This window comes from Rissa tridactyla, chromosome 4 (assembly GCF_028500815.1).
Source record: "Rissa tridactyla isolate bRisTri1 chromosome 4, bRisTri1.patW.cur.20221130, whole genome shotgun sequence".
NCBI classification, from domain to species: Eukaryota; Metazoa; Chordata; class Aves; order Charadriiformes; family Laridae; genus Rissa; species Rissa tridactyla.
Genome location: NC_071469.1, coordinates 23159413 through 23186193, shown reverse-complemented (window position 1 = coordinate 23186193; position 26781 = coordinate 23159413). Strand labels below are relative to the sequence as shown.

The following is a 26781-nucleotide window of genomic DNA, read 5'->3' as shown; positions in this document are numbered from 1 at the left end:
AGGCAATTGCCATCTTTCTCTTTTTTTTTTTCTAAAAAAAAAAAAAAAAACAACCCAGATTTTTAGGAGTAGCTCCAAACAAAGATAATGAAGAATAGCTGAAAAAAACTGCATCTCCAACACTCTGCGACTAGTTCAATAAAAGCTAGCGGTCATCATTCAGGAAGACAAAGCCTTTGCATTTTGCAAGCCAAATATAGTTAAAATTCTTTACCTTCTGTTGACTTAGCAGTGACATCTAAAAGTGGACAGATAAAACTGACAAACTCCATTCACATAACAATAACTAAATTCTAAATATATGATATCTGATGTATTCTAAGTAAACACTAAGCCTACCAGTGTAGTTAGATTCTCCCTGTGCTAAAAGGAGCAAGATAAAAAAAAGAAGTCATACTGTTGCACAGAACTGCATGTTTCTAAACCAACTGTACACTGAAAAAAAAATATTTGGAGAATCTACAAGAGTCCATACTGGTATTGAAAACAACCACAGTAAACAAATGCTTAGAGATTAATGGATCCACCTCTATTTCATTTATTTATTATTCTCCAAACAGAAAAAAAAATATTTCTGAAAACTACTGTATATAGCATTTCCTACTGAGAAATCCTACAGTAATGCATACTGGGTACAGTAATAAATGGTTGCAGGATTGAGTCCTAAATTTAATTGCTCAATATTTGAGCAAAGTTATAAGTTCTTGCCATTGCTTGGCAATGAAAATATAACATTTTAAAAAAATCATAGTTATTAGACAAAAATTACTCTTATTTTGGTTACCCATGTCTCAGGTTTTCATCCTGTATTTGAATCCCACATTCAAAACACCGTTATATGGCAGACCACATAATAGAGCAAAAGCGTCTTTTTCACAACAATGCTAGAACAGTAAATTTTTATTACAAGTTTCCCCTCTCCTGCCCCACAAAACTGCACATTCTGTCAGTTTAATGACTATAAAATGAATTAAACCTTTTGAGACTCTCATAGGAAATGTCAGTTTACACAGGATTGACAGCATTCAACTACTAAAATTATAAAGCAATTACATTCGTTCATATGTTGGTAATCTATGTAGATTTCTATAAACAACACTTTGCAGCTCAGCATTCCAGAAGTAATTCGCTCAATACAGGAGATGTATGAATAATCACTACATGTGTGGGAGGAAAAGCAAATCTCAGTTGCAAAAGGATCCTTCAAAATATGAAATAAGGAATTTTTGAGGAAAAAGGCAGGTTACACAGATATATACAGATTCAACTAGCAAACTGTGTTTCCTCATGAGTCCAGCACTCGATCTAAATCACTATATGCTTGCTCCAAGACAGTAAGACAGTGTCTGCAAACATGTTTGTGGTATTTGAACAAGCAATACAAATAGTGGGTCACTGGTACACTTATCACATTTTGTCCCTTAAGTTCTTTTCACAGCACTAATTCATCATAAAGAAATACATGCAAGCAAATAACACTCTCTTTCATATCCTTAGCTAAAAGTTGTCTCAAGTCTCACAGTAATTTTTAACCACATTGCTTAAGCAGAATTTTTTTTTTGTTTTATCCTTTGGGGTTTTTTTAAAAGAGCATTTTCAACATTGCCAGGTTTAAAACAGTCACTTTGTTTATCGCTCTAAGCTTCTATTCACTGCCACTTCTCACATGTCCTCCCCTTGGGCATTCCCTAGCTCTACAACATAAGTTTTGCAACTGTTTTGGACCAATATGATATCCCATAAAGAAAGACCAGAATAGGAAGAAACAAGGGGAAACGGGATAGCTGCTCCAGTAACTAAACTGATTGCCCCAAACGGTATGGAGTCACCACATAAGTCATCTAGCACCAGAGAGGAAGACTGCCTTTGCTGGACAGTTTTCTTACCTCCCGCAATTCAAGCCTCTGAGCCACTGCTTCCAGACTTTCCTGGCCTGTGCTTTCCACCGACAGCGTGAACTCCACAAATTCATTGTTGAGCAGCTGGATACGAGCCACCAAGCAACTCTTGCTGGATACTGTATAACGTCGAGTTCGTTTCAATTTTAACCCAAAAGGTAGAGGCATCTTCTTTTTCCCTCACAGATGGTTACAGATAAAAAGCTACTACCACTGGGACCTTGAGAGGGGACAATTTCCTCTCAAAAGGTAAGGAGCTGTAAAGTCTCCAGAGATCAACCAGCAGCAGCAGTATCCATTAAAGACAAGCAAGTTTTCCACCAAGAGACAAGTAGAAGGGGCATCCACTGGAATCCTAGCAAGGAACAAAAGAGAAAGAGAATAAATACAAGAATCAGAAATACTTTGCCTGAAAGGGGAATGGTAACATGGGAAAAATAACATGTATATTTCTTCTAAATCTAAATAATCAGTCTACTTTTCCAAAATGCAGAGCTGTTACACATTCAAATAATGAAATAAGCACCAGAGTTTCTGGTTTTTCCACAGACACCAGTCTTTGGCAATATGATTTATTTTTTTTTTTTACAATTCGCAAGTGAATAATGAGCATTCCTCAAATGTGGCTTCAATGTCTTAAAATAAGTATTTCTAAATTGAAGCAGTACTTAGATGAAATACCTCTACAAAGTCCAAGCTACCTAAGGTATTTCTAATACTGAACAAAGCCATTTTCTTTAAGAGCAAAACCAGCAATCATCTGGCTTGTTTTTCAGAGCGGCATGCAGCCTCAGCCGCTATCTGTCAGATTAAACAAAAAACCAAGCCCCATAAACGATTAAGAAAAAAGAAAGGCAGGAAGAGAGGCATTAAAGCTCACACCTTAGCCATTTCCTACCAGACAATTAAAATCCAATTCCTCTAATTGTCCCCAAATTAAAGCTAGCTGTACCATTATTTCTTACGTCAAGCTGCCATACAACGTTTCAGGTTACGTTTTGCCCCACCAAGAAAGCACGTGAACTCTGAGAACCACTTATTTTCTAATTTTTCTTGAAAAACATACTTATTCCCAGCCTAAAGGCAGCCACCCATTTCCCCACCTTTTGCAAACACCTTGGCACCTCCTTTCCCTTCGACTCCGTAACATACAAGCTTCACCTTCCTCTTCTTTTGAGGTTTTTGAGGTGTTTTCTTACCGCGTGCACCCTCGCCTGTGAAATTCGTCCTGATCTCACTAGCGCTGGTTTGCAGCAGCACGTGAAAAACATTTTATAAATACAGGGTGGTGGTTTGTTGTTTGTTTTTTTTTCCTACAGAACTACGTGTGCTGAGGGCAGTCGCTACAGCGAGGGGGCTGGGGAGAGAGCGCTTCACACGCTGGAGAGAAAACCCACCATCGCCTCAAGGGGAAGGGCTGAAACGCCTCCCTCAAAGCTATACGTACCCCCGGTCCCCACGTTAACAGCCCAGGGCCCGGCCCCGGGCTGGGACCACCCGGGCTGGGCCGGTGTGGGCCGAGGCAGCGGCTCCCGGGTCGGGGTCCGGGCCCGGCCAACGGCCGGCGCGCGGGCAGCCCAACGGCCGCCGCGGCGGCCGTTGGGCTGCCCGCGCGCCGGCCGTTGGCCGGGCCGGGCCTGAGGGGGCCGAGCCGCCCTGAGGGGGAAACTACCCTTCTTCCTCTCATTGTTAGCTGCCGTCGGCCTGGGACCTCTAGTGGCAGCTCCTGAAAGGGGGGAAGAAAAAAAAAGAAAAAAAAAAAAGGGGAAAAAGAAAACAACCACCTCCTTGTATTTTCAGGCCGGTAGGCGTTAGCAGCAGAGTTTGCAAGGGATAATTTGGTTTCTGAAGAGTCACGGAATTATCAGGCAGGAGTAACACGAGGATGTGCGTTTATTTGGGGGGTGGAGGGGATCTGCAGATGTAGCGCACCTGTTTTTAAACTCGAAAGTATAGCTATAAACAAATAAGACAGCCATATACTACTTGTACATTTATATACAGCCCTAGAAATTGAGTGTTATTCGCCACAACCATAAACGCTTTTGGTTGAAAATCTCGTATCGGACTCCCTACTCCCTTGTAAGCAGCAGGCAAATAAGAAAGGGAGGCTGAAAGACACTAAAGGCCTAAAACGGGGAGAAAGATGAGGCAGCACGGCATTTTTCCTCGATGACATCTTTGCAACCCTACTCCAGAGAATGCCCATAAGCGTACTTCATGACCACGTTTCTAATAATCTGGAAGCACTTCTACTGTCCTACGCAATCCCCATCCTCAACAGATAACCACCTAAAATCTTAATTGAATCAAAATAACTTGGCCCAAACACTAATTTATTTTTGGGTGCAGCAGCAGAATAAATAACAACTGATAGCAACAGGTTTCCCTGAAAAATTCAGGGATACGTGGGGACTCCTCACTTTATTACTCGCTCTGCACTTTGATCCTCCAAATCCTGCCTCCCCGGAGCAGCATGCAGGGAATGCTCCGCAGACAGAAGCTTTTAGTTTCCTGCCCACTGCCAGCAGAATCTCGCACTGGGTTTATTCCTGGCAGATAAACTTTTGGCTGACTGACCTCAGCTCACGTCCCCAGGGCCTGTTTTCCAATACATTCTGTGCAGAGTTACGCACTTTCTTCAGTGCTACAGCAATGAGAAAAAACAACTTACTCATCCTTTTGAAAGCTGCAATCAGAAGTGCAGTGCTGTTTTAATCTCAGTTATTATGCTGTACCAATATGAAAGACATTCAAACTTCCATGCCCCCATCAGGCCGTTAGAAAAGTATTCTAAGGGCATGGAAAAAAAAAAAATTAAAAAAATAATAATCACTAACAAGAGGCTGACCTGAGAGGTGAAATTCCCAAACCATCTAATGCTGACATGAGGCAATCTCAGACTTTCAGTTATTTTGCTATGCGGACAGGTAGCAATGCAAGCATAGGAAGAAAGTTTAGAGCAGAATTTTCAGAACGTGCCAGGAGCGCTCTTCAGGTTATGGTCTGTTGTTTCCATTTATTGCTCTACTGAACATTTACCCTAAACAGTTTCATTGTAACGCAGTACATGTCTGACATAATCTTCATTACTTCTGAAACACATTTGTAACAAGGAAAACTTGAGTAACCAACTTCCATGTCACAAAAGACCAACTCCAAAAAAATAATTCTTGTCATATAATAAATTAACACTGTAGAATAAAGGCAAGTTTGATGAATAATACTGAGGTATCATTCAGTAACTTCTACTGCTAGCCATGCGTACTTCTTGCAAACACAGCTGTGCTGGTTTTATTCAGCGGCAGTGCATTCTGCAATGCTAAGTGCTCTCATATTTACCTTCTGTATTACTTTAAATTCAGACACATCTGCATTGTTATAAAGCTACTTTAGCAAAAAGAAACTACATTCTGCGAGGAGTTACAAATCCAACTGACAACTCCTACAATAAAAAGCCTTTATTTAGCAAGCCTGGAATTTTCTGTAAGTAGCCTAACTTTGTACATTTATATTTCAACACAAACATCTAGTTTCAAAAATGTCATATTAGAATTTCAGCAACATGGCTGCGACTGACACATGATTATTAAGCACTGTGGTATCCTTCTCCTTTACCTACACCTCTCACTCCCCCCTCGATAATTAGCATTTTACTTTACAAAGATTTTTTTTAAACAGCCTGCATGAATGACAGCGTGCGAAATAAAACTACAATATATGATGCCAAAAAAAGGTTCCTATTATTTCAAATGCTTGAAATACATATATTTATTTCAGAAACATTTGAGGAGCCAAAAAACCCCAGAATACTCCACCCTCCCCTTGTTTTACCAGTTAATCTTTGACATAACTCTTGGACTGAAAGAGCAGCAATAAGCGCCTATCTCAAACCTCCCCTACCTCCAGAAGCACAGTTCCACAGCCTTTACTTTTCAAAAAGTAAGTGCCTGAAACTCCTTAGTCTTACGGTGCACAGCAGAGATCACCCACTAATTATTTTTTTTTTACTGTGTCTGTTTTTTCCCCCCTTACCTTTTGCAGTGATCCAAAGACACCGAGTCTCCTTTCACATACGTGTAGCCGAAAAAACCCCACAGCGCTCCAAGACTGTTTCTCCCGGAGCCATCTCATCGGTATTCCTCGGGAACTGACTTACTGTGTTCCTCTTGTCCGAAACAGCTGCTATCTCGGCTAACCCACCTTCTTCTCAGATCACTCATAGTGAAAACATTCCTCACTTCCTGTCTCAAAAAACTTGCTCTGGATATCATTCCACTGGGTAAAGAGCTGGGGGTGGAAGAAAATATTACAACAAAATAAACCTGCGCCAGCCAGCTCTTCAGGCTGCCTCTTTCATGTGACGCTGCGCTGCATGAGCACAAACTGCGTTCTCGAGAATATTTTCAAATCACCCGTCTCCGTGTGCCTCTGTGTGTGTGCATTTAATTTCTTTTCCTGGAGGCGTTCCCCTCGGTCTATCCATGCGGAAGGATACGCTGAAAGAATTAAAGCGAAGGCCCGTATGCTTGTAGCCCATTACCTCAGAGAGTTGGAATGCCTGGCAGGGAGAATGTCAGCAATGAACAGCTGCTTCTCTGGCTACAGGGGCATTACAGAAATAGGGGTTACAACAAATAGCAGGCAATCCTTGCTTTTTTTAATCATATGATCGTTTATTTTAAGCCTTTCCAATTAAGGCAAATCTCTTACCAAAAAATCTGCTGGTCTTATTTTCACGCAGCTTGGAAATATTTAAAAAAGTTTAATCCATGTGTTTTGTACCAAATGACCTATGCAGATACACTTATGTCTGCAGCTAAAAACAAAGTCATTGAAAAGCTTCAGCTGTTGGTAATATGCATAGCAAGAAAATGCAGATTAAAGACTGATCTTTCAGCTCTTACTTGGACTTAAAACTCCCAAAGATGTCAAAAGAAACTATGCCCTTAATAACAACCATTTTAGCAAGCATTAAATCCATATCAATTAAGTAATATTGTGTTTAACTAATGCAAACATCATATAAGGGGCTGCACTCCAGTCCCACAAATATATGGAAACCTCAGTGTGTGTGTGCATGCGTGAAATCAGCAATTTGTAATTTTACGGCTCTCCACATACGTGAGCCAGACAAAAGTATATACGAACCTGCAACAGGTCTGGGATGAGGAAAAAGGTAAAGTGAGCATGCAAACGCTGACTCATGACTAAAACTTAGAAAGTGTTATGGTAATGTAAAGCGCACAAACATGCTACTGTCTGAGCAGGTCTAACCTGCAGATCTGCTATGCAAATAGCCTGTTACTCAGGAGGACACTAATCTCAGCTGAAATATGTAGGTAATTTTGCACTATGATGAATTCTTCAGAGTTATTTCTCTTGCACAACGGGCTTTCCTCTAATCAGGGGAATATCTCTTTTTCCCTCCCCCATACATCAGCCATAGTTATGATAAGCAGCCCATAAGCCAAGGAAAGAACTCACTCAGGGGAATTTTATATTGAGTGAGATAAACTGAAATAAACTAAGCAGTTGCCCTTCTTTAATGGTATTTGCTACAGGCCAGAACTATGGTTACTCGACAGAGAAAACTGACCAATACATTGCATGACAAATCCAAGCCATGAAAATTCAGGGTAACAGAGACAACCCTTCCTATTTCTAAACAATTCATACTGGAAACAAGGTCTCAATTCTCTTATCTGTCACATTTCCTATTCTAAATCTTGATCACACCCATTTCCTGCCTGATTCGCTGCCTAGAAGTTGCATTTATTACAGTTTTCTTATTTTCCATAGTTACTCCTTACTGTATTTTTTTCTCTTTGCATTTACATTAGACAACACATCATCTTAGAAGACACAAGTAGGATATGCTACATAAGTAGCATAGCATAATGACACAAGTCAATATGCTCCTCTACAGCTTACATTTTCTCTTTTTGAAGCTCATCAAACATTCCTGAATTAAATTTTTACTTCTGCTTCCTATAATCCCAGTTTTCGTCCTAACTTTGTGTTTTTCTGCACTTTCTCCATTTTGCCCTATCTCATTTTTTGCCTCATCAGCTCCCCATTACCTGCTTTGTTCCAACTATCAACTCTAATAAATAGGACAAAGAGACGAAGGCATCCATGAACACATGATGAACTCTGATACACATCAGTAAAACACAGAGTGATTGCCTTAGGGCACTATACAGTGCTTCTGCTTCTCCCCTTTAAGCCCTGATCAACACTCATGACATGCATGGGTAAAACACCCGCATCTTTTACTGTATTCTCTATCTTCTTGTTGAAGATGATGGGAGGAAAAGACTAATACCCTACAGCTGAATGTTGCAGCCCTTGTTCTATAAGTACAGAGAGAAGTTTCTGCCCGTTGGGTTGAATACTGCCCGCCCATAAAGGAACAAGGATAAACCTACTTTGTTCTTATTGACATCTTCCCTTCTCGAACAGTTTTGATTCTTTTTCCATCCTGCTCCAAATGCGTGATTGCAGTTGAATGTATCAGCCAACAGGGTGAAGGCTGACGCAAGTATTCACCTTGTTCCGATTCTGGGAACTCTGTCCAGCATCAGGTCTTTGCAGTGACTAATGGTAAGACAGAAAGTTGGAAGTAAGCCGAATGGGAAGCAGAATCAGTCACCCTCCAGGCAGAAAAGCGGTATGTATGTATATACTCCTTGGCCTAGTGGAGAGTTGTCCATTTCTGATGAAAAACGCAGGCAGGATAATCCAGGAATTAAAGGGCCATCCCCAGGATGCTGAAACAATGAAGAAGTTATGTGGAAAAGGATCTTGATTTACTCACTAGCCATGCAGAATAGTGACTTCATGAAGTGAAAAGTCAGAATACCTCTGATTCTACATACGACTCCTAAAGCTGTTCTCTAAATTCACTTTACTCATCAATTCTATGTTTCAGAAGTGTCTGAAGCCTCCCTGTTTTTTCATCATTCCATTTCTTATTTGTGAAAAGCAAGAGATAGTGTCATTACATATTTCTTGATGGTACTGGCAAGAATTGAAGGTGCTAGAAAAATGAACATACAATATGTTTATTACATGCTTGAGGCCTGACATTTCATGTTTGCAAGATTCATTTTTACTTATAGGGCACTGCAAAATGTTGAACCATGTTCTACTAAGTAACTAATTAAGGTTATAGAATTTTCCTAGATGAAAATAGGCACTTTTCCTACACATAATGTGGTGCTGAACTTGAAGCAATGAGCTCCTGTTGTTATTCACAAGAATACTTTCTTTTTTTAAACACGATATTTCTTTCTAAAGTAAATCCATTAGTTGGTTATGAAATAAACTCAATTCCTATTTCTGTCCTTCAATAATTATTTTTCTTGTTCCATTAATTAAGTAATACAGCTTACTTGAAATCTTGAAAACAAAATGCATCTCTTGAAGGTTAAAATGGAATGTAGTAATTAAACTAATCTATTACTAGTGGTATCTCACTGAAACACCAGTATATTAGAAGTATAGTCAGGCAAACAGCACAGATCATTAGCAATAATTAGTCTAGGCTATCTCCGTATGATGTTTGGTTTATATTAGGAGCAGTGATGCAGCAAGAGATTAATACAGCTGTTAACTACAACGCCTGGAGTTTATTTTACCTAGTGGCGTTACCTGTAAAAGAGCCTTTTTCTGTAACGTTACTGCTCACTAAATCAGCTGAAGCAAAGCTGGGACGTTGGTGCCAAAGATAAATGGCGTGGCTCAAACACCACTTCCACAGAGTTCTTCCTCCCTCTGCAACTGATCCCGGGTAGCAATAAGACTAGTAGATACAACCATCTCTTTGTAAGAAGAACAAAAAAAAAAGCACATTGTCACATTGTTTTAAGACGTCTTATCAGTCTAACATGGGGTCACAAAACTAAAATTTAATAGTAAAGTGCTTTTATAGTATAGCTGTGGTATGGCATGAAAAGTTACTTTGATACTTTGTGTATTCCTATACCATAATGTATTTTTTTTTTTACAAACAAATATTTAAATTGTCATTTTTTGTACTTTTAAGAAAGAGCACTAATTTTGAAATAACCTTGTAGTTAATCTTAGGACATTCATACTTACCCTGAGCCATGTGGCAGGACTTTATAAACCAATTTTATAAAAACCAGGAATGAAGAAAAAAGCAACTCAAAAAAACAGCTAAATGTGACACTCGACTTATTAAGAGTAGACCCTCTGACACGCAGCTATTTAGAAATACGCTAAAAAGATATATTTATTTCCTTTACTCTTGCGTGGTGGCTGCCCCGCGCTCGCCCAGGCGGCCAGGCCGCAGCCACGGGCTCAGCAGCGCTTTGCGGTGAGGGGCGGCCCACTGTCCCTCCCCACCGGCCTCCCAGCGGGGGCTGCGTGTCCCCCTTCTCCCCGCGGCCACCGCCTTAGGGGGCCACCGGGCCACCTCGGGCCTGTGCCCGCTGCGGGGCAGGCGGCGCCCGCCGGCGGGGCTGGGGCGGCGCGGAGGTAGCGCCGCCGCCCGGCAGGGGGCGCCGCAGGCGGAGGCCGCGCGCTCTGCGTCTCGGCGCTCCAGAGGCGGCGCGGCCCGCGGCGGCGGCAACGGAGCCGGGAGGCCGCGGTGGGGGGGGAGACGGGGCACGGCGCGGCGGGAAGGGACCGGGGCGGCGCCACCACCACCATGGAGATCGGCACCGAGATCAGCCGCAAGATACGGGTGAGAGAGAAGCAGCCGGGTCGCTCCCTCTCCACCCGCAGCAAGGGCCTGACCCCGTTTGCGGGGGGCAGGCCCGGCCGATGGCTGAGGCGCCGGGTTCCCTCTGGCCTCCCTCAGACGCGGAGGTGGCCGGCGCGCTGCGGGCCCCGCACCGCCGAGCCCCCTTCTGCCGGGGGAAGGAAGCGGCGGGGTGAACCCCCAGCCGGGCCGGGGTAACCTGGAGCTCCCGGCGGCGGGCGGCCTTCGGCCCCGGGGCTCCCCAGGGAGGGCCACGAGCAGGAGTGTCACTGTTTTGGGAAGCGCAGTCGGGGTCGTACCGTACCCCGGAGGGCAGCTGCCAGCTCTGCCCCGCAGATGGAGTTCTCGCCCTGCAGCGTCCCGCCTGGGAGTCAGGCCCGGAACTGGGGGCTGCCTGGGAGGGGGAGCAGCCGCGGCCGGGCAATTTGGTGTAAGTCTCCGTTACCGTCAGGTCTTCGTCAAGCTGCTCCTGCTCAGCAATCACGGCTTGAAAATCCTGGCAGGGTTTTTTCTTCTTGCTGAGCTGGGAATGAGCTTGTATCAAACCATCCGGGATACGTTTTCTTTGCACCTTATGAGCCCGGATGGTCGCTGCTTTAAAAAAGACAGCTGGGACTTGGAGCTTGTCTGGTAGCACCGGGAACTGGGATATAGGAAGTATCGTAGAGGCTGCAAGATTCCTGACAGTTCTTGCTATTCTGCTCCCAGTCCCTCACTGTTAGAACGTCTATATCAAGAGCACTGGAGAATAGGAAAATTAAACAACATGCTCAAACAGTTAAGGAGAAGAACTTTGCTAAGTCTTCCACCGTTTTGCAGTTAGAAATACTTTGTTGCTCCATCCCTTAAATGCTATTTCATTATTTTTTAGGGTGCTATAAAAGGAAAGTTGCAGGAGCTGGGGGCTTATGTTGGTAAGTTTTATCATGTGTTTAGCAATCTTCTTTAGGTTTGTTGTTAGGAAACAACCAGCTAGTTAATGGAACGGCATATTTACTTATTACTATTTATTACATATTATTACTGCCTACAGAAGCCTTAAACACGAGATGAATTACCTAAGGTTCTGAACTAGTTTGAAAGAAAAAGACTTTACTTCAGAAAATATGTATAGTCTAAGCGTAAGAGGCAGTACGCGGACATCTAAAGGAAATGGCCAAGAAGGCTGTCTCCCCTTTCAAGGAGAAATGGTGGCAAGGGATTTGAAAGAAAAACAAACAAAAAATGATGTGTCTGTGAATATTTAAGGAAGCACAAGGAGAAACATATAAAGCAAGATCCTTGCAAATATAGGAGCAGTTACCTGTGACCACTCTGAGATGGACTCAGAGTTTCATAGGCATCTTTGAAACAGACTTTGGAATTCAGGGTGAGACATTTGTCAACATTAGGAGAATTAGGGTATTACTGTAAGACAGAAATAGGCTGACTGTTTTAGGAGGTGGAAAGGCCGTGTCAGAAACATTATGTGGGACAAATCTGCAAAATGTAAGAGCTTGACTGTTAAGGGGAAAACTAAGAGCTACATTAAGCTAACATTGGTAAACATATTTAACTGAGTCGTAGAGGCAGGGGGAGATTTTATATTGGATTGTGAGGAGATTTAAGCAGTGTGAATGTCTGTGTTCTGCTTTGTTTTTTTTTTCCTGAATCCAGGATTAAATGGATATTGCGCTTAAGAGCAGCTGTTATTTACAGGAGTAAAAGTTGATAACTTAAGACAGTGTTCTGTTGGAAGCAGAATACTTCAGTCTTGCAACTGCCGTGTTGTCCGTGATACTTCTTGGGTTTCAGGTGAAGGAAAGGAATTAAGAGCATAGTTCAGAGATCCCTTGAGTTGCAGAACTAAGTTCAAAGTTTGTAGTTTGATCTTGAATTCATCGTATTTCCTACTTCAAGAGGGCCATTGTGTGTATAGAATCAAAATGTATTGACTCCACAGAAGGGAGTTACATACGAGCTGATGTTCTGAACTCAGCAGGTGCCAAGGAACTGTGTTTAGAAGTTTTTTGTTGCAAGGTCATCTTTTTTTCACCATCTCAAAAGTTGTCTTTTTCAGTAACTTGTTTTTGGTTTTTTACTGTCATTCCAGGTTTCAGTTTCTCAGTCCTTGATTCTTTGTCTGCTTTTTCCTGCATTTCTGAAAAAAACCTTTCTTATCTCTATACCAAGATGCTGGTAGAATAGTAGTAATCTTTGATTCCAGCTACGGCTGAGTATTCTTTCTTTGTTTTTCTTTTCTTTCTGTTTCCTGTATTCATAAGGCAGTTCCCAAGATCAGCGTACAGTGTCTGCAGTTTATTCTCAGTCAGCTTCTGAACTTTAAATAACTTCGTATTCTTTATTGCCAAGTCTGACTTCCCTTGGCCTCTTTTTTGTTTTTACATCACTCTTTCCAAATTTCTATCATTGTTCCAGGTTTCTTTTCTTGACAAGAGTATTTTGGATGACTTTTCAAGCAATGTTTTTCAAAAACTTTATATTTCTTCTTCTTGGTAACTGGTAAAAATTGGTTCTCCCTCATTCTAGCTTCTGCAAGCCAGAACCATGCTTTTGTTTCTTTCTGTAACTGCTAGTTCTTTTCTTTCGAAAAGTCTTCTACAACAAGATGTGTTGAGACTGATTTGTTGTGTAGAACTTACAAAGGAAAAATTTGTATCTGTGAAGCAAAATAAAGGTAGTTAAATATTCATCAACTATAAAAATTTTCAAGAGTCTGTAGTTTTGCATACAATTTAAGTTGGCATAAGCCGACACAGTAACTGAGAGAAGCAGTTGTTTCTGTCTGTCTGTCATACTTTTACAGGTAATCGTGCTAACTTATGTTGTGATGTATACTTAAAGTATCTTCTTCTTTATCATATGTTAAACAGTGTGAGGAGTTGATCAGGTTTAAAAGTAGCTTGGCCAAAAAATAAAATTTGTTCTAAGTTCTGGGTATCTGTCTATCTATCTATCCATCTTATGCAACTTGTGGTTTGCATTAAAAAAAAAAGAGGCAGAAAACCTAAAAGTTAGGGTTTAGGCTAGGAATGTGTTATGTTGGAACACTTGAACAGTGATAATGGAGTGCAGATGCAATGTATGCATGTTAGTTCTGTAGTCTAGGGTACAGATGAATTATTTACCAGGTATGTAGAGAGACACAAAAGAAAGGCAATTCCTTTGATTTCTATTTAAGATTTTTCATTTTTATGTCTTTTTAATGTTGTGTACAGACTTAACTTGATGAAATGAGAACAGCTGTGTTGGTTCAAATTCACAATTTGAAGTGGATTTCCCAAATATCTTCACTTTCTATTGTTATGTTCGTGTAATGGAGTGGTATTGGAGAGCATGAGGTGTTTGATTAAACTAAATTGAAATACGTGCTCAAGAAGCATACCTAATGTCCTTGAGCAACAAATGCGCCATTCAGTCCCTTCAGAGTAGACCAGAGCTAGGGCAAAGCAAAAAGTTGAATACCAAGCTCCCCAAACCTGTAATGCATTAATGTCAGATTCTGAGCACCTTCCTGGCCATTCTGATGTGTAGGCGTACCCTCTGGGAGCAATCCAGCAGGGGAATAAATTTCTCACTGTGTATGAAATTGCATACGTTAGGGAGTTAGAGAAACAGACTCGTGGGGTTGCCGTTTGGTGTTGGGTTGGGATTTTTTTTCAGGTGGAAAATCTAGTAGTTAATACTGTTTTGATTTGTTTAATGCACGAATCAGAAAGGGATATTTATCTGTTTGGTGTTTGTAGCTAAAGGAAATTTGACAAGGATACGGTACTATATTTGGCGATACTTGAAGTGATGAAAATTTTAGATGGTTGCTAGTTTTCAAGTAAAAGGATATAGGCAGCAGAGTGGCTTTCTTTTATCTTTTTGTGTGTTATTTACTCACTTTTTAAATACTTTGGTCTTATCGTCAGCTTATGTTCTTGTGAAGTTGACTATCTTTTTTTTTATTCCTCACTCTTAGCTGAAACTTGTCTTGAACCTCAGAGGAAATGGAAGTCTTGTTAATTTGCTTACCTAGTTCTCTGCCTGCAGTGTCTTTATAGTAAAACTGCCAAAAAAATTTCTCATTACATGTTTAAGGATGTTTGTTATGTCTTTTATGATTTATTGTACTTTAAAGCAACATATTTCTCTTTCTATTAGATGAAGAGCTTCCTGATTATATTATGGTTATGGTGGCCAATAAGAAGAGTCAGGAGCAGATGACAGAAGACCTTTCCCTTTTCCTTGGAAACAATACTGTCAGGTTTACTGTCTGGTATGTTTGTAAGCTACTTGTCACACTTCTTACCAGTAATCAGGACTGCTTTCTATAAGTGAAACCTGAGAATTTAAGAAGTTTCTTATCCTTCCCGTTGTGTAATTTACAATAATCAAAACTTTTACTTTGCAGGTCTAATAAGTAAATTATTTGTAGTCTCTCAACAGTTAGGCTATTGCAGTGATAGTTAAGTGGCAAAGGACTGGAGTGCTTATATTCCTTGTTTGCTCATAAGTCCAGTCAAAATTTCTGAATGAAGTATGAAATGCTCAGGTAAGTGAGAGCCATATGTTGACTTAAAAAAAATTATTCCTGCAAAGCCTGCTGTGAGGATGAGAGTATTTCACACTGTCCTGTACAACATCGTTGTCTCTAAATTAGGGAGACTTGGATTCAACGGGTGGACCACTCAGTGGTTAAGGAATTGGTTGGATGGTCGCAGTCAAAGAGGTGCAGTCAACGGCTCAATGTCCAAGTGGAGAAAAGTGACAAGTGGCATTCCTCAGGGGTCAGTACTGGGACCAGTGCTGTTTAACATCTTTGTCGGCAACATGGACAGTGGGATTGAGTGCACCCTCAGCAAGTTTGCTGATGACATCAAGCTGTGTGGCGTGGTCGACACACTGGAGGGAAGGGATGCCATCCAGGCTTGGACAGGCTTGAGAGGTGGACCTGCACGAACCTCATGAAGTTCAGCCAGGCCAAGTGCAAGGTCCTGGACCTGGGTCACGGCAGTCCCAAGCACAAATACAGTCTGGGCAGAGAATAGATTGAGTGCAGCCCTGAGGAGAAGGACTTTGGGGGTGTTGGTTAATGAGAAGCTCAACATGAGCCAGCAATGTGCGCTTGCAGCTTGGGCTGCATCAAAAGAAGTGTGACCAGCAGGTTGAAGGACGTGATTCTACCCCTGTACTCCACTCTGGTGAGACCCCACCTGGAGTACTATGTCTAGCTCTGGAGCTCCCAATATAAGAAGGACGTAGACCTGTTGTAGCAAGTCCAGAAGAGGGCCAGGAAGATTATCAGAGGGCTGGCGCACTTCTATGAGGACAGGCTGAGAGAATCGGGGTAGTTCGGCGTGGAGAAGAGAAGGCTTCAGGGAAACCTTATAGCAGCCTTCCAGTGCTTAAAGGTGGCCTACAGGAAAGATGGGGAGGGAGTCTTTATCAGAGAGTGTAGCAATAGGACAAGGGGTGATGGTTTTAACTGGAAGAGGGCAGATTTAGATTAGATATTAGAAAGAAATTCTTTACTGTGAGGGTGGTGAGACATTGGAATAGGTTGCCCAGAGAAGTTGTGGATGCCCCACGCCTGGAAGTGTTCAAGGCCAGGCTGGATGGGGCTTTGAGCAGCCTGGTCTAGTGAAAGATGTCCCTGCCCATGGCAGGGGTTTTGTAACTAGATGGTCTTTAAGGTTCCTTCCAAACCAAACCATTCTATGATTCAATGTAGTTAGATGTAAAACAGTTCTTCAAAGAGAAACGTCTTTGCTTTTGTGCTAATAGAGCTTCAGGTTGCAGTTGTGCATGTGAATTACTATATCAGGACAGATGAGCGGTGGATCTAATTCTGTATACTGTCTTTGACAAGGCTTAGCACCAAATGCTTAGGTATTCCCACCTCTCAGGCTATTTATTTCTTACCATCACCCAGCTCTACAAAACAAAAGCAGAACCCCAGAATTATTGTGAGCAGGACAAATTAGCAACAGATGAACTCTTTTCTAAACTCCTGGCAGTGTAGATTAAATGATGCTATGTGGCACGACAGCCTTAGCTGTTATATTTCTCATGCATTTTCTAATACTGAATTTGACTTACAGTATAAACCTTTAATTAGCTCCATGTTTCAGAGTACCCAAACAGATATTTCACTCCAGAGATTTTTCTTCCTTTCAGAGTTGTGTGTTTTTTCAAGTTAATCTTATTTCTGAGTGTCTAACCTAATATAGTTTTAAGGAACATTATTTTGTTTTGTATAGATTAGACAACTACTACTTCTTTTTTCTGCTTTTTGAGTTTGCTTTCTTTGACATTTTTATACTGGCTGTTTACATTCACTTCCAGTATTTCTTCTGTGTGATTAGTCAAGTTCCCCTTTATTTGGTTAGGAGCTTCTGTGCTATTAAATAGCAGAGAAAAACATTTTGGAAGTTGGATATGTTATGAAACAACAAGCATTGACAAAAAGTGAAGATTAGTTCCAACTATGACACTGTTCTATATTAACTATTTAAACTGATGGGTGTTCATGTGACAGAGTTACCTGAATGGGTATAATTTGAGTCTGTTTTCAAAGTTTTCAATTTTTTTCTGACATTTGTCAAAAATACAAGGAGTGCAATTAAGCATGCACCCCTTTTTTTAAAAAGTACACAGGCATTTCAGTTATTCGTTCCCTCTTGTGGCCTGTCTCAGCAAAGATTTGGGTTTCACCGTAGCAGTAAGTCATGAAGTTGTCTTTCTCGTAGTTTTGTGAATCAGTTAGACAAATTAGTGAGGTTTACAAGTTGAAGAAGATAATTCCAGTACTAGGGTTTTGACTGAATCCTGATACACAGGAAGAAGTAACACAATAATATATAGCAACAAACACTTTTATGGCTTTATAAATGAAACTAAAACTTTACTGAAAAAAAAAACAGATGCAGAGAAAGCAAATTTCAGCAGGGCAGAGAAATCACGATTATTTTTTTAATATGTATATTTAGAACTGAATATCAACTATATGTAGATATATCTCCTGCTGGTTTTGACAACTGGGTGAATTCCAAATGTAATGAGTCTTTTAATCTCAATTCAGTATCCACGTTTGTTTATAAATACAAATTCAATGTCAGAGTACTTTATCAGGTAACGAGGTAGGTATTGGTTGAGAGAATGATGGAAAAGAAGACAAGGCGAAACCTATGCAATAAGCTGTAGAGGACTGGTGGAAAAAAGTTAAATAGCATTGTAGTTAGGAGTTTTATATGCTTTTATTTCTTCTGAAGGCAACCTATAATGTTTACATTCTTAAATATTGGGTCTCTGGCTAAATACAATACTCAATAAGGTCTGCCTTCCTTGGTTTGTCTCTGTAGCTTGTAAGTTTCACAGCAATTCTGTGGCAGACCTGGCAATCCTGCTGGTTGGCCAAGGCTTCTTACTCGGAACAAAGTGTCAGGTCACAGTTATCTGGAGGTCAGTGTGAAAACTGATATGCATCAGCAGAGCTCAGTTGATGAAACTTTTAAGAGTCTTCTAGTGAAAACTCACAAGGAGGTGAGCGTAAGCCTCCCTTATGCTCACATACAGTCTTACTTTTCCCAGTTTTCAATATGTTTTTGTTCCTCACGTCCTTTCTCATACTCAGTCTAAGTTCTGGAGATGCCCATGATCAGGTTTGAATTCCAAGTAGGATATGCATTTAAGTGTTGGGATTTTTTTTCTTTTTTTTTTTTCTTTCTTCTCACTGTAATGATTTTTTATTTTTAAACAGCCTTATTATTTTATAGCCTTTTGATTTTATGTATTGCTTCAGCTTGGTGCCTTTTTCACAGGCAAAGGGCAAATTTGGTACCTTGCTGAAATGGTTTTGCTCATCAATGTGTCTCAAAGAATATTGTTGGTATATAAAAAGCATGCTGAAATAATCCTGAGTATGTTAAATGCTGTGAATTGTATATTGTTTAGGTTTGTATTTAGAATTATATTTAACTCTGCTGTGTAATTAAACTCTCATATACAAAGTAAAATTTTCAGCTATACTTAGGTTTTTTGAATCACTCCTTTTGAAGACACTTAACTCACACCATTGATTGTAGTGAAAGAGTGAAAAGTACTGGCTTTAATTATGTATACCAACTAAATGCCAAAAGTATGATCTGGAGCGATGATGATGTGATGAATACACTACCTGCATGTATTAAGACTCACTGTGGAGGCAAGATACTTAATGCCTCTCTTTTGAGGTTAAACATATGTCAGTCTTAGATAAATGAGATGCTTGTTATGGGAGGGGAAAGGCAGTTCATTTCTGAAAGATGATGATTCTGAATGTAAGTTAAAGTTCTTTTATTTCTCCTTTTTCTCTTTTGCTTCCTTCCCTGTCCCCCATCTATTTCAGGCTCCATGGTGTTTTGGATAAGCTGCGATCTGTGACTACTGGTAAGTAAGAAAATTAGTTATGAGTGAAAGTAGGTTTATCTTTTCTGTGTAGTGTTGTGTGTCTAATGAGTTTCAAAAAAAGATCTTAGCTGACTCTTGTTAATTTTCAATTTATATGGTCTTTTGGGACCTGACTCTTTAGAAAATTGTTTTATGTTTTGAGATAAAGAATTTATTTCTGAGTCCAGAATTTATTTCTGGGTGTTTCTTGCTGATGTTTTCAGCTGAAACAGCTTTCAGCATGTTGTGTTTTCAGATCTGCATGACGTCTTGTTTGCAGTTTCTTAGCTACGTTTACTGCAAAATCTGTATTGCTGTGCTTTGATATAAAAATGAAAGGTACCTGTCTCCACAGAACCAACTAGTGCGAAAACTTCAGAATCTAATATCTTTGAGAGCAGCCTTCCTTCCAGCAAAAGCAGTTTATGTGTGAGTGATGAGAGGAGGCGTGAGGATACCTTGCCACCTCTTGCAGTTTCGAGCACTCGAACAGAAAGAAATGACTCGAGAGTTTCAACTAGCTCCCAGGAGCAAAGGAACACTGCTTCACGGTAAAGCTTCTGGTTATTTACTAACACACATTCCGACATTAGTAGTTGTGTGACTGTAGTAGCCATTCTGAAGAGCACAGATACTCGGAAACATCAAGGTGGTTTTGAACAGTAAAGCATTGCTACAATTTGTTGCATAAAAAAATATTAAATCAGGAATTCAGTTCCATTTCTTCAAGCAACAGATGGGTGGAGATTAATTGTCCAAACTAAAAGTAGTGATCAGCGTGTTAGATTTGTATGAACAATAATACCGTCATCATTTTTCCCTGCTGGCTTTGTTTAAAAGACAGTTCTCATTTTCCAGAACTTTATTTGCAGATGAGTTAATAGTTGGCAATTTCTTATTTTAACAGGCAGTCTTGTGAAGATGGTTCTACATCCCGCTTAACATCTACAGTCAAGCCTTTGAGGGAACTGTCACCTTCTGAAGCTGTAATTGACATTAAACCTGAACCAGATGATCTAATTGATGAAGACCTTAACTTCGTGCAGGAGAATCCTTTGTCACGGAAGAAACCTATTGTAACTGTAACTTATGGTTCTTCTCGTCCTTCCGCTGAAATTTACCGTCCACCAGCTAGCAGGAGTGCAGATGGCAATATACATGTGCACAGATTGTCACAACAGGGCAGCTTACAGGGGAGCCGGCAGTTAGACACACAAAGCTGCAGGTCTTTGGAGACAGGCCAGCTGTGCAATCCAGAAGCATTTGGCAGCTTAGCAGAAAGTTACAGACCCACCTCCAAACTTAGTGCCGATAAAGTAGGCAGTGAGGTTAGTACGGTCTAAACTATTGCAATATTTTACAGTTGCTAGGAACCTAGATTACTATGTATGTTTCCAGTAAAATCTTGAGCTTAGAGAAATCAAAGGACTTCTGTCACCGTTACCAGTAGGTTTGGGATTTCATTCTTTGGGTCCACTGATAAAAAGAGATTGCATAGTTTAACATCATCCCTGACAGGTTGCTGCATCTCAGCATTAATTAGCTTGTACATCTTCATGCCATATTTAGTTGGACTAATAGGTTAGCACATAGTTATGATGCACATGATGAATCAGAAATAATAATTTCGATCTCTAGATCATTGGAACACCATGATCTTCTCTAAGTGTGATGTAAATCTCCAGCTTTACACAGTTCTGTAAATCAGTATTTTTGCTGTTTATTCATACCTATGCTAGATAAACATTAGTCTCTAAAGCCTGGTTATGTTGCTTATTAGGATTATTATTATTATACTATTTAGAACCATAGCATTTAGAACTCTTTGGGATGGGTGTTATGCAAGGACAAACTGAAAGGTGATTGCTGCCCTACATACTTTGGAGGCCAGACTAAGCTAGGCAGGGTGGTAGACCTAGCTCATATTTTTAAGACTAGCCATATGAATTAGTCGAGGCCTTTGTGAGAAGAATGAAGATTGTTATGGTTGCTAATGTTATAATGAAGCAGAAATTTTACACACCTTGTATTCCAAGTGTATCTCTGTGTGTTACTGCTTATGTAGTTCTCTGCTTTGCTACTACTTATTTAGTTCTGTATAAAGGATGATGGATTTTATTTGGAAATCTGGAATGCTTTACAAAGACATGTGCTGATGTCTTTGGTTTTTAAGATAGGGAAGTGAGAATGAGAATATAGTGATTTATTTAAAGTGGTCATTGCTGAATGACAGTCACATCTCTCTTTGGAAATGTTAGAAAAAGTTCCTGTGAAAATTTTCTTCTATTACTATTTCATGAATAATATCCAGAAGAGGGCTATTTTAGGGTTGTTTCTTAGAACTGTGGACTTTTGCTGTATTCTGCCTTTTCTTAGACAAGTTCTTGTGCTTTGGGAAGTTTTATCTTTAAAAAGATCATTTATTTAGGTGTTCAGTTTTTTACTGTATGAGTCTTCTGTATCTGTGTAGTCCAGGTCCATCCCTTAGGATATTTCTCCTTGGACGATACAGGATCATTTAAAGGTTACTGTGTGCAAACCTGGCATCCAGATGCCTCATTGTGCTCCTGTGTAGTTCAGTGCTGAGTGGTGGTTCCTACAGGAATTATTGACGTGTACTTTCTCCTGTGCTTTCACACAGCCTAGCATTAAAATTTGTCGCTACCACATGCGCTGTGGTGGTGGTGAGTGCACTGCCTGAACTCAGCCTGCCCAGCTATTAGCGTCTGTTGGAATATGTCAGTTTGCTAGAAGTTAATCCTTACACTAATCTGAAATCAGAGTTGATACAGAGGAGAAGGTTATTTTTACTGATTCTGCTTTTCTCTGTCAGACTTTCAACAGATGCATCTTGAAGGGTAGTATGAATTTCTTTGGAAAACCCTGCTGTGTCCATAGTAGTTGGATAAATTGTCTATACTTCAGACTTTTTTCTTCTCCTTTTCTAAATGTTATTTACAGTTACATTTTTAATGAGATACATGTCTGATTTTCATATTCTCCAGTGCTGTCACTTGTTTCTGCAGACAGTACAGTAGTCCTAGACTCGTGCAACTTGAATGGAAGTTCTCCATCTTCTGGCTATAGGTAGAATTGCAATATTTTATTTGCTGGCTTATTAATACATGTTTTATGCTAAATGAATTATTTTGGCATCTCTTTTTATTGTAGGAAGAAAGCTCCAGGAAGAGACGGTTGCCTGTTGTAAGCTCAGTAGTCAAAGTGAAAAAGTTCTGTAATGATGGGGAAGACGAGGAGGAAGAAGAGGAAGACTATGGATCGCGAACAGGAAGCATCTCCAGCAGTGTGTCTGTACCTGCAAAGCCAGAAAGAAGGTACTTAAGATCTCAGTGATTCTGTGTGGTTTCCAGAATGAATTTAATGAATAAAAACTTTGAAAGTGGAAGTTGGGGAAAATGGTTTGCAGTTTTGAAAATTGACAGACAAAATCCAGTAAGCCATTTTTATATCTTTTGTACAATCTCACAACTCTATGAGTGAGATATCTGTTTATGCCCCCCTTTTTCCTCTGATTTTGTAACCTGTTTTTATTATTGTGCATAAAATGCAACAGAATGTGAAATCTTACATTATTTGGGAAAAGTTTACTAGGAAAAGAACATTAATGTTGGCGTGTTTCAGAACAGGTATTTAATGTGGTTAAAAAAAAATGCAAGAGTTCTAATTGCTTTGCTTTTATTTTGGGAATAGTTTTCAAACCGATTATCACTTGTTCTTTCAGGTGATCTCAACTTTTCAAAGGACTTGAGAGGGTTTTCTTTTTTTTTTCTGCTCCTTATGTCTGGTGTCAGTCAAATTACATCGATACTTTGTACCTGATTTTCAACAATAAAAGGAAGAACATTTAAACTAGGGAAGAGGTGGTTATACTGATCTAGTGCTAGCTTGTATAAGATGGTTTAAGTTAGTACACTTTATTGAATTTATCTTCAGTGCCACAGCACATTTATCTGATTTAAACTTCCTTATTGTTGATAGATGTTCAAAGACAAACGGAAAGCTTTTTTTACAACTGATACTTTTTTGATAGAGTCAGTTTTCAGCTGGATCTTACTCCCCAGTGCAGCTGCATAACTATTAGTGCCAACGCAAACATGGTAACAGCATGTGAGGGGTAGAAGTGGGAGGAAATGAATGTCAGTTTGTGCCTTTCAGGTGCAGCATGGTTTTACAGCAGCTTCGGCTGAGAGGTGAAATCATGCCTCTGGACTTCCATTTTTTAGAGCATTTTGTGGATCCCCATCCATTCAGAGAATAGATTAACAAGCTGAAAACAAATATGGATAAAGTAATCTTAGCTGATGATTTCTGTCAGTATTATGTACAACTGCGTTAACCTGTTGAAATACCTGTTTAACATGGGTACAGTTGCTGTTGCAATTCATGTACAATTAATTATGGTTTTTTATCTCCCTTAGACCTTCATTGCCACCTTCAAAACAGGCCAATAAGAATTTAATACTGAAAGCAATCTCTGAAGCACAGGAATCAGTTACAAAAACAACCAATTATTCCACTGGTAATTAGCTTTATTTTTGTTTGTGCTAAGCTATAATATTTCCAAGCCCTGTTTTAGAAATTTAGGCTAAAGATAGCACTTAGAGATAAAACAGAATGTTAAATAGCACATGTCAGTGATACATGTAAGGGATTTTCGATATCCTGTGAAGACTACATTAATCTTCAGTGCTGAATTATGAAAGCGTAAACAAGGGAGGAAAGAGTCATTTAAAATATATTAATCAAGATAGTCAGTCTGTAAACTCTATAGATACAATATGGAAGTGTCAGATGTATTGTGAAGTTGATAGTTGTCAAGGGGAAAGTGTTCAGAATTAGGCATCTATTAGTTTCAGCTATTTGGTTGATCTTTTTTCCTTTCTGCACTCTCCTCCTTCCTTCTGAGAGGGAAGGAGAAAAAAAAGCCAAACAGCAAAAAGCCAATATGCACTGGATATAGGTAATAAAAGTGCAAAATAATGAGCAACACACCAATTGATACATCAGTTTCTAGTCTCTTTAAACAGTGAGGCTGCAATTTAGGTCAGTGGTTTTAGATATTGAGTTGCAGTTGATACAGCAACTGAGCACTTGCCTGTGTGTAGGTGTTCAGTTCTTCTAGCTGGGAGAGACTTCTGCCGAAGAAGGGCAAATCCAGCTGTTATCTCATGTGCTTTCATTTCATTGGGTGTTAGTAAACGTAGTGGTGTCAGCAGGAAGCATTGCACATTGCCAGGGAAGGAGCATTCACTAAACTACCTAAACCATGACTTTTATGCCTTCTGGAGCAAGGCTGAAAGCTATCCAAAATCTATTGCCTGCTCGTTCTCTCAAATCCTGCAAACTCACTGTAGGAATCATGTATTTTCCTTCTACATTAACATATTTACAAAATGGTCATCGTGAACACCTGTGGTCTGTTGTCTTGTCATCGCTTGTATTTTCAAGGATTTTACAGGTAGCTAAAGATGCTTTTCATGGAGACAGATGCTTGGGATTTTTGTGTGTGTGTCGGAATTTATTAGAGTTATTTTAGCACTATATGTAAAAATAGTACTGTTGTGTGATTGAGTTGCATGTAAGTGATTTATCATTGTTTCTTTATTTAAAGTTCCACAGAAACAGACTGTTCCAGTTGCACCAAGAACTCGAATTAGCCCAGAAGAATCTCAGTTAGATGTAATCCATGTGCAAAACAGACTGCCTGCTCTGAGTTCTCAGCTACAAGCAGAAGAGCCAAAGGAGCAGACAGTTGAAGGAATTCAAGGTCATCTGATAATATTCTTTAAAAATTTATACAAGGGAATGTCATTTTACAATAGGCTAAGCAGAGAAAAGAAATACTTTTAATTTTGAAGTCAACATCAAAAGTTGGATGTGGAAATTCCCTGAAAACCAAGGAGCTTTCTAAAGCATGGCTGTAAGACAGATATGTACACACACACAAAGGGTGGTATAGGGTTCTGGCATATCACCAAAGACTAATTTTGCATAAGCAAATGCAATAAGCAAATGTATCCATTTATAGTGGGATAACTTCTCTTTTCCCCCATCCTTTGCATTTTTTTCCTTACTATCTTGTAGGAATAATTCTGTCACAAAGCTTCATGTGAGAGAGTTAAGATACTCAATATTTGGAATAATTTTGCAGCATATGAAGTACTAAAAGATTATTTCTGACGTATTGTTACCACGTAAATAGTTCTAATGTTTTATTTTTTGTGTAAATATTGGAGTACTATACCTGCTGTTACAGGACAGCTGATACCAGGATAACTGCGTGAGCAGTATGCTGTTTTTACTTCCGTTATGAAACTGGAAGGAAAATGGCTAACATTTAAAGGCAACCAAAGCATCTTTCCAGCATGAATTTGTTACAAAGAAAGAATTGTGTGTGTCTGTGTTAGTTACAAGGAATCATGGAAGTAAGCAGTGGAAAAACACTTCTGTAAGAAGTTAGTTTACTCTTTCTAAGTGTTTAGATATTTAGATTGTTGAGTAAAATTTGGTTTGAGTAAGATTTTTTTGTTACATAAGCTCACGTTCATTGTTAAGTAATGGTGAACATTCGTTATTAAAAAAACCAGTTTTTTTCAGTCTCTTATTTCTCATATAGATGTGTTTGGAATCCTTCTGCCAACATAAAGTAGTTGAAATTGTAAAGTACATAAGAAGCTTTATCAGTACAGAATTAATGCAGAGAAGATATTTATGCTAAATATATTCGCTCTTTTTCCATTGAAATGGAAATGACAGCTTGCTTAGGAAACCTACAGAAAGCAAAATAATTTTTTTCAAAGCATAAGTCAAATGTAGAACAGGGATACTCTGATTTGTTTCACCTCTTTTAAGAAGACCGTAAAGTAGTCCCTTGAAGTTAGCTGCTTTCCTCTGTGTGTGTCCTCTGAATAGTCAAGACCTTTACAGAGGAAGAACTTGGCCTTTATAAGTTGCCGTACCCACAGACTTAGTTTGTACCGAGCAATGATTACGGGAAAGACTCGAGTCTTTCAGTATTTAGATTTTGCCATACCATGTGGCAGGAGAAAGCTTGTTACTATTTCTGAAACAATGAGAAGGGGGTTCATAACAATGAGAATGGTGTTTTTTTTGTTACAGGTGTGGAAGTGTGTGTTGGCTTTTTTTTTTTTTTAATCAAAGGAATTAAAAGAGTATGCTTGAGTTCTTTAATGTATGGTTTCATTTTGACATGGAGTGAAATATGCTTCTAATTAATGGGATTTTTTTAGGAGTTGAACAAAAGGAGCTCTCTTCTCGGCTGCAGATTGATCCTGTGATTGAAGATACCTTGCAAGTGACTCAAGGTTAAGTCTTGTGATCTTTTCTTTTCCAGTTGAACACTACTGGTCAGTGAATGTTAAAATATAACTTCCTTTTCAATTAAGTATACTGATTTCTAGTATTTTCTAGTTTCTACATCTCTAAGGAATAAAAGCAGGACATCAGTAGGTGTTCAAAGCCTGAAAGATTTTGGGTGTTTGTGGATCCCCTTCAATGTTGTTTCAGCACAGCCATTTCAGTAATGGTTTCTTGGTCTGGTCTAATATGGTCTATGGCTTCTGTTGACCCACTTCTATGGAATTAGCAAGGAAGTAAAAATGTTTTCTGGAAGCTACTAGTAAGAAATGAAAATAAAATTAGCTGATGGGCCATTTAAATTTATATTAAAAAAATATGCTATAAGTTAAGAGTACA

The 26781-nt window shown here is 39.6% G+C and overlaps 2 protein-coding genes across 10 annotated transcripts in view; one reads left to right on the top strand and one right to left on the bottom strand.

Moving 5' to 3' along the window:
* The window catches only part of PTPN21 (protein tyrosine phosphatase non-receptor type 21), a 47658-nt gene extending 41273 nt beyond the window's left edge, over window positions 1-6385 (bottom strand). The window contains exons 1-2 of one of the 2 annotated variants that reach the window (XM_054201611.1): window positions 5934-6385; window positions 1887-2253 (exon numbers count right to left, since the gene is read on the bottom strand). In XM_054201611.1, the coding sequence (XP_054057586.1) occupies window positions 1887-2066 (180 nt within the window). In that variant the 5' untranslated portion in view covers window positions 2067-2253; window positions 5934-6385. The remainder of the gene's footprint in view (window positions 1-1886; window positions 2254-5933) is intronic. The other variant, XM_054201612.1, reaches the window with a different exon arrangement.
* Window positions 6386-10465: 4080 nt separating this feature from the next.
* The window catches only part of ZC3H14 (zinc finger CCCH-type containing 14), a 28573-nt gene continuing 12257 nt past the window's right edge, over window positions 10466-26781 (top strand). For 5 of the 8 annotated variants that reach the window (XM_054201617.1, XM_054201616.1, XM_054201615.1 and 2 more), the window contains exons 1-10: window positions 10466-10611; window positions 11501-11543; window positions 14779-14893; window positions 19004-19044; window positions 19400-19595; window positions 19952-20372; window positions 22216-22379; window positions 23484-23584; window positions 24677-24832; window positions 26316-26390. In XM_054201617.1, coding sequence (XP_054057592.1) covers window positions 10576-10611; window positions 11501-11543; window positions 14779-14893; window positions 19004-19044; window positions 19400-19595; window positions 19952-20372; window positions 22216-22379; window positions 23484-23584; window positions 24677-24832; window positions 26316-26390 — 1348 coding nt within the window. In that variant the 5' untranslated portion in view covers window positions 10466-10575. Of the gene's footprint in view, window positions 10612-10953; window positions 11060-11500; window positions 11544-14778; window positions 14894-19003; window positions 19045-19399; window positions 19596-19951; window positions 20373-22215; window positions 22380-23483; window positions 23585-24676; window positions 24833-26315; window positions 26391-26781 lie in introns of those variants that run through there. The other 3 variants (XM_054201620.1, XM_054201619.1, XM_054201618.1) reach the window with 3 other exon arrangements.